Genomic DNA, 8,419 nt, shown 5'->3' on the forward strand with positions numbered 1-8,419 from the left:
AATAAATGAAAAAAAGGATTTCTACTGATGCCACAAGAGCCCAAAACAAGACTTTGTTGGCTGAGAGCGAGCTACAGCCATGGATCTCTGTAAAAATCTGTGGTTTTAAACTGTCCTAAATCAGTGCATCAGCCTTAGTTTTGCTGATATAAGTCAAAGTATGAAACATGTCAGAGTTTTGTAGAGTGTTAGCTGAAATCTGAGGACAACAAAAATATCTGAATTTATCCCGAGTGGAACATTTTAATCCATAAACGTGAACCTCGTGTCGCTGCATCGTCCGACACCTCAGGTAGCAACAACACACGTCTGGCATTCTGTCGAAACATTTCACAAACACCGTCCTGGCTCACGATCAACAACAACAACAGAGCGAGATGCTAACGTGGCTGATATCTGCACCGATTCCTTGATAAGACCACACACAGGCCTCCAGGTGAATCTAAGCAGAAAGCACAAATGCAGCAGACTGAGACCAATGAGCCGGTAATTGAAGGAGTGGCGTCAGGCAGGACTTAGCGTCGCTGCAAGACGTCTGCTTGATTCAGCAGCTGTGATGAGTTTCCAACAAGACAGACCACATTCCTGACGACCTGATGGCATTTCTGAACACCTGAGCGTCGACGACAGACACATCCACACTTGAACTTTCCGGTTTCATTCTCTGCAGAGGATGTACGGTGAAGCTGTTTGCCGGCTGTCGTACGAGCGTCGCCGAACACCAATGATTCCTAACAGAGGCCAGATGTAGCGGCGACGCCAACACAAACAGCACCGAGAAAAACACAACATGAGTGAAGAATGCATGAAGCTCACGCACACGCTCAACGGCCAAAGGTTTGTGGACGCTACAGCCACTGCTACGCTAATAAGGGTTCATCCTCTGAGAACCACGAATGTCCGCACAAAGTTATTTGTCGGTTTGTTCAGAAGGTGTTCAGATATTGTACAAGACCAGAGAAAACGTTCAAGATCAAGCTCACAAAGTCAGTAGGATGAATCCTCTGGAGACTACGAACGTCTACACAATGATATGGCTTTTCATTTAGTATGTTAACACTGTTAATTATTTTAAAAAAGCCGACACTGGTAGCAAAGAATAATATTGTCATACAAGTAAACAAGTTACCATTTATCCATAAAGTTTTGTTGTTTCAACTGTTCTTGCTAGCTTTTAGCTCTCTCCTCTTTCTCCTTCCACATGAATATTTTCATCGTCAAATGGCCTTGTAAAAAAAAAAAAAAAAAAAGGGCATATTCTATTAGTTTTAGCTAGAATTTCCAGCACTAATCCATTAGCTTTAGCTAGCGCTTTCAGGACATAATACAGCACTTTTAGCTAGCCCTTTCAGACATTACTCAATAACTTTTAGCTAGCTGCTAGGTCTCTCCAACATTAAACCTTTAGTTTTAACTTGTCCTGTCAGACATTTTTACATTACCTTAAGCTAGGTAATTCAAGCATGAAACCATTACTTTTAGCTTGTTGCTAGCTCTATCAGACATGATCTATTACCTTTAGCTAGCCCTTTCAGACATAACTCAACTTTTAGCTAGCTGCTAGGTCTTTCTGACTTTAAATCTTTTTAATTTGTCCTGTCAGACATTTTTACATTGCCTTAAGCTAGCTAATTCAATCATGAATCCATTACTTTTAGCTAGCTGCTCGCTCTAACAAACATGATCTATGACTTTTAGCTAGCCCTTTTAGACAAAACTCAAGTACTTTTAGCTAGCTGCTAGGTCGCTCAGACACTAAACCTTTAGTTTTAGCTTGTTTAGACATTACTCAAGTACTGTTTGCTAGCTATTTCAAACACACTCCTTTTAGATTGCACTTTAAGATATTAGTCAATAACTTTTAGCTAGCTGCTAGCTCTCTCAGACATGTTCCATCAGTTTTAGCTAGTTCGATCAGACATTAATCCAATCATAGGAGCTAGCTGCTAACATTAAACTTTGAGCTAGCTGCTACCGCTTTCAGACAATCCATGACTTTTAGCTAGCTCTATCAGACATTAATGCATTTATTTTTCTACTAAAGGATCCCACCACTGTTTATTCTTTAGTTTCAGTTATTTCCAATCCTTTACTTTCAGCCATTTCAAACATGTACATCAAACATTCATCTATTAGTTTCAGCTAAATATTTCCACTATTTATTACTTTTCTGGTCTCAGACATGAACCATGACCTTCAGTTAACTATTTAAACTGTATATTCAGACTTTTTAAACACATTTCTGTCACCTCATCGCTACCATTCTACAATTACTAGTGCAGATGAACCTGCTGAGCCTGTAACTGCTTTTATATTTACATTTATTGTTCTGCTCTACAGCGGGCCCCATGTTTTAAAATCAAATCACGTATTTTATTATTAGTCATATCAGTTCAGCCACTTCACAGTTGTTCCACGTAGTCTCCTCAGTCTGCAGAAGAACCCACCGGAGTGGAGCGCGAGACAATATAAAGAGATAAAAAATATATATATATATATAAACAGCAGATATAATACAATCAGGCTGCCAGAATCCCTCATCCTCTCGGTATAAATGAGGTTATTTAGTCTCTCGGCGGCCTCACGGGGAATAAACTCCAGTCACACACAAAGTTATTTGCTGGGAACTGCTCGCACCAACACCAGAAACAGACAATGAACGCTACACGACACCTTTTCAACTTTCAAATTAAGCGCACATTCCTGCTGTTATGATGCGTGGACTCGGAGGAGAAAGGGGCCTTTTTTTTTTTTTGTTCCCAGGACGTTTCCTCTGAACCGACACACTCCAGCGACTCTGTTTGCTGACTGTGTGTGTGTCGAGGCGTGACTTGTCTATTTAAGGACATTTCCATTGACTTTTGCACACTTGCAGCGCCATCGGCCGTCCGCTGTCGCCGCGGCAACCAGATGCTGGTCAGAGGCCGCTCGCCATTTCCATCACGCTGCACATTCGCTTGCACACTCATTGTTTCAACTCGTCGCTATTCATTTTCAGTGTGATTATTATCTGCGATTTATTGCATCCTGCACGCCTTGAACGCACCTTTATCTGGTCTGTTGTTGCTGCTTCAGTTTTGTCACACATTTCCCCACAGCGATGACCTCACTCCTGCCGAATGTGCTGATGCAGGAAATGCCTCCCGCAGTTTGCTTGCTCGAGGAAAAACTGTTTCTAGTCACTACTTGCACCCTCAGTTATAGGGTCACGGCTCGGTGCACTGTCAGTGCAGAAGAGAAAACTAAAAGAAAAGCTTAAACGTCAATAAGAAATATACGTCACTGATGCTGCATCGCCAGATTGTGACCTGCAAAGCCTATAAATAGATGAAATCACCCTCTGCCTTTAAATAGCCTTTATGTAGGATGAGGTGCTGCATAAATAAACCTGCCTGCTTGCATTAAATCCAGTTTCAGCTGCACAAAGCAACGCTGCCTTTTTTTCTCTTTGTCAGCGCTGAGGAAGCAGCCATATTGTCGACGCACCTGTGCAGATTCTAATATGTTTGCTCAGCTTTAAAGGCTAACCCTGCTAGCATGCTATGGCTAATAGACGTCGATCGCACCTGAGATTGAACAGGTCCATATGCATGCCTCTGAGCAGCTCAGTTTTATTTCAATCATTTCTGACTCCTGTTTGGTCTCACAGGCGTCTGATTGGCTGCAGTAACTGAGCGGAGACTAGAGGCTTCTCTGGGCACAGCGGCCTAAGGGAGGTGTTTAAGGAACATCCGTAAATAGTAGCTTCAGAAAACAACACGTGGCCCACTTTAAACAGCGAGTCTCTGCACGCATATCGGTTACACCCAACACAAGTAAAATCTCAGCCTCTGGGAAGCTCTGAGATACGATGAAACAGCCAGTATTGTGCTTTCAGTGAAAGCTCATCAAAACAGGAAAAAGCAGCCCGCAGCATTTCAACGCCAGGCAGCAGCAAACCGAAGCAAGGCGGGGTCAGAAATAGTCATAAAATCCATGTCAGCTTTTACAGGAGGCGAAGGCAAAAAGATCCAGACGATACATCGCCTGGGGATCATGAATCTCTCCAGTGAGATGTTTCAGTCTCTGCTGCTCGACCAACTTTCTGCTAATGTCATGACTATAAATATAATAGAAATATACAATTTCTTTCTTGTAACACATACAAATATATCCCCCACATCGTTATATCCTTTAAGAAAGAACGTTTTGTTTCAGCTGTTAGCGCATCCCATGACTTTGAGCTAACTGCTAGCTCTTACAAACATTAATCCATTACTTTGTGCTACTTCCGTCAGACATTAACGTATTACTTTTAGCTAGCTGCTAGCTCTTTCAGACATAATCAGTTTCTTTTAGATAGCTGGTTTAGACATTATTTCTTTACTTTTAGCTAGCTGCTAACTCTTAGACATCATTCCTTCACTTTTAGCTAGCTCATTCAGACATCATTCCACTACTTTTAGCTCGCTGCTAATGTCTTACACATTATTACATTACTTTTAGTTAGCTGCTACCTCTTTCATACATTGTTCCTTCACTTTTAGCTAGCTCATTCAGACACCATTCCACTACTTTTAGCTAGCTCTTTCAGGACAAAATCTATTACTTTTAGGTATTTCTTTCAAACATTGACTTCTTAATTTTAGTTCGCTCTTTCAGACATTATTTCATTACTTTTAGCTAACTATTGTAGTGATAATCCATTATTTTTAGCTAGCCGCTAACTCCTTCCAACATAGTAAATTACTTTTAGCTAGCTCCTTCATACATTAATACATTACTTGTAGCTGGTGGCTAGCTCTTTCAGACATTAATCTATTACTTTGAGCTAGCTCCTTCAGACATTAATCTATTATTTTAGCTAGCTGCTATCGCGTTTAGACATTAATCTATTACTCTTAGCTAGCTGCTAACTCTTTCAGACATTAATTCATTACTTTTAGCTAGCTATTTTAGTGATAATCCATGACTAGTAGCTAGATGCTACCTCTTTCAGACATTAATCCATTATTTTTAGCTAGCTGCTATCTCTTCAGACCTTAATTCATTACTTTTAACTGGCTATTTTAGTGATAATCTATGACTTTTTGCTAGCTGTTATCTCTTTCAGACATTATTCCTTGAGTTTTATTTCAAAGACGAGCATTAAATTGAACTAATCTTGTCTCTTAGAAATGACATTTCCACAGCACTGATTTACATTCGTGAGGAAACCCTCATGTGAGATTAGCTTTCCTTTGCCGTGGCAGCTGTTGGACGAATGTTTGAGCTGCATTCAGAGTGTTTCCTGTCTGTTGCGGAAAACGTAGCTTCCATTGACTTCATAACCACACATTTGTTTTACAGTGTTGTGTGATGTCGGGCTGTTTGCTCAGCGGCCCGTCCGGTTCCATCACAGAATAATTCAGGTCACCACACAGTCTGTCGTCTGCACACAAAGGACTGTATGGAGGGAGTTTGACTCTGAAAGGCTTTTGTTGATCTCTTTAGTCTCCGGCTTCCTGTTAACCGGGAGGCGTCCTGTGTAGTATAAGTGTGTGCGTTCACCTCGTTTCCATGCATGTTGGCCACATATTTGAACTCCGGGATGCCGACAGTGTGACTGCGAGGACGAACGCCGAGAGCCAACACCCACAGCTCCCGACCTGAAACACAGAGTCATGAGTTATCAGTGACGCTTCTGCAGCTTCGATCCATTCGTCTGAATTCTAGCGTCTCGTGTTGTGAATGACACCGAAACACCAAAATACGAGGACACCACTGCTGGTACCGAGACCTCGGGTACTGAATAAGCTGCATTTGAAATTCAATCAGGGTAATCGAGTAGAATTTGTCCCACATCGCTGACTTTGAATAAATGTTCCTGATCCATAAAGATTAATTTACTGGTTCAGGTGTTTTAGTGGCATTTTTAGAAGCTACTTGAGCCACTTTTTTTGGCCATTTTGCCTTCATTTGATAGTGCAGTTGAGAAAGAAACAGGAAAGTCGGGAGAAGAATGGGGGACGGACTTGTGGAAAAGGCCTATAAGCGGGATTCGAACCCGTGACCTCCACGTCGGGGATTATAGAACCTGCATACGGGACGCCAGCTCAACCAGGTGAGCTACAGCGGCGCCCCCACCGGAGCCACTTTTATCAAAAATCATTTTAAGGTTCCGTATTGTGCTTCTTTTTCAGCAAATGAAAGAAAATCTTGACTTTTTTAAGCTAAAATTGCTGCAAAATAATCATTTTTTCCGTGATCGTGAGCATCCTGCTGGTCTCAGAGCAGGTAAAGCTGCCGTTGGCTCCGCCCCCTTCAGGAAGAAAACTCTCTGCACCTGTGATTTACAGCAAAACAGCAGACCAGCGTATCTATTTATTTTTTCCCAATAGCATAAAACTTGAAAAAACATCAAATGCTGCTTTAAGATGAGATCAACTTTATTGATCCCTTAATAAGTTACAGCAGCCAGATTCTAATGAGGCCTGAAAGAAGCAAGAGAAGAAAAACAAAATAAGGCTAAAAATAAAGATATAATAAAGTTTATGTAAACCCTCCACATGTACAGACGGGTTTGGGCGGCCATGAGGCTCGGATTGTGTTTTCAGCAAAGCCAAGCCTGCAGGTTTGACTTTTTGTGGCGCAACAAGTCTCCAGATAAACACGACGACTGTAGCTCGCGCTGCAGAGACGTGAATGAACGAGGACCTGCGAGCCTCGGCAGGTCTGCAGCATCGGCGGCGACCTGAGAAACCGACAGACGACGCTCAGAAATGCACAAACACACGGGGCTGGACGGCGGCCAGCTGGCGTCCTGGATTAGCTCGGATTAGCCGTGTGTGTGTGCGTGTGATTAGCCAGATTAGGGCGTCCCAGATTAAATTAACCGGCGCTAACAGTCGCATCACACCATCGCGCCGACAGACACACCGTCAGTGTCCTGGTTACCGCGGCGACTGACACCGGACGCCGTCCCGGTGAAGTCACACGTCTGCTGGTGTGAAATTCAAACTCTGACGCTTCAGGTGCAGAAAGAAAAACAACCTGCAGAGTGTTTACAAGCTCAGAGACACACTGTAAAAAAAGATTTATAAAAGAAAAGCTATGAAAAGCTGCCAGCAAGAGTACCAGAAATAAAACATGACAATATGGTGAAAATATCTGTAAAATAATTATATATAGTTTTATATTTAAATACAGTAAAACTACAATATTACAGTCACACATAAACATATATTTTCTGCTGACTGATACAGAAAGAATAATTGTGTAATTTTACTATCAAATTCAATAATTAGGACAATAATTTACATGTTTTCAACACTTAATTCACACTTTCCTTTCAAAATATGTCAAATGAATACTAAAATGTTTTGCATGTGCACATCATGTAGATTTTGAGGGTTTTTCTTTTTTTTTGTTGGAAATTAATACGTTTTCCTGTTGTTTTTTTAAATTAAATATTATCAGAAATTTAACAAAACAGGAAAAATCTGTAAAACAACAGTTAAAAAATGATTTAACATTCACTATACATCATTTTTCTATCATGTAACGGCAAATATCTGTAAAATAAGATTTAGATTTTTAACCTCGAAATTGTGTAAAGAAAGAATAGAATAAAATAGAATAGAATATAAAATACTTTATTTATCCCAGGCCTGGGAAAATATTGGTCTAAGTATTTACAAAACAGAATATACTGATTTTTAATGTTGTTGTTTTTTTTTAGGACTTAAAATACTATAATATTTTTTTCTCTCAACTAATGGCAATTATCTGTAAAATTATATTTTTTTGTTGGTTTAATAGAAAAAATATTGTAATTTAACGGTGAAACGTGAAAGAAAAAAATGATCATTTATAAAAACATTTTTTTACGGTTAACATGTAAATTAATGTGATTTCAGTTGTTTTCTGTCATTTATTAAAACAGGAAAATCTGTAAATTGTTAACCAATATATTTTTTACAGTGTATCTCTGTATCTATCTGTATTCTCGCCCATTTGTACGCAGCGGGTCGGACAGGAAGTAGCAGCAGGTGTGTCGTTACCTAAGACGGACTGGCCGATGCTGTACAGGTGAGCGATGTCGGGGTTGGAGGCGTTGACCTGCAGCAGGTACTGCTCCATCTCCTGGTTGCTATGGTACCGGAAGTCCAGCGTGGAGGCGGGCGTGAGGAAGAGGAGGACGAGGACGAAGAGGAGCGGTGGCATCTCTGCAGCGTGACCTGCAGAAAGAAAACACAAAAAGTTGAAAGTCTGATGCTCTTCAGGCGGATGTTGGACGTGTTGAGGACTTTAATCGGCCATTTTTTAGTTTTCCAACAAAATCCAACAACTTTGACGTTAACGTTGACACCAAACCACAACCAGCAGCTACTGGACAGAACTCCAGTTCTTTGGGCTCGTTGGAAACACAACTCTGGAGGTTTGTCATGTTGGTGTGTAC

The 8,419-nt window shown here is 40.9% G+C and overlaps 1 protein-coding gene across 1 annotated transcript in view; it reads right to left on the reverse strand.

The window, feature by feature from the left end:
* The window catches only part of cpm (carboxypeptidase M), a 29,807-nt gene extending 21,623 nt beyond the window's left edge, over nucleotides 1-8,184 (reverse strand). The window contains exons 1-2 of the mRNA XM_008305530.1: nucleotides 8,022-8,184; nucleotides 5,530-5,627 (exon numbers count right to left, since the gene is read on the reverse strand). Of these exons, the coding sequence (XP_008303752.1) occupies nucleotides 5,530-5,627; nucleotides 8,022-8,184 (261 nt within the window). The remainder of the gene's footprint in view (nucleotides 1-5,529; nucleotides 5,628-8,021) is intronic.
* Nucleotides 8,185-8,419: the final 235 nt, after the last annotated feature.

Source organism: Stegastes partitus, unplaced genomic scaffold (assembly GCF_000690725.1).
Source record: "Stegastes partitus isolate 25-593 unplaced genomic scaffold, Stegastes_partitus-1.0.2 Scaffold2538, whole genome shotgun sequence".
In the NCBI taxonomy this organism is placed as follows: domain Eukaryota; kingdom Metazoa; phylum Chordata; class Actinopteri; family Pomacentridae; genus Stegastes; species Stegastes partitus.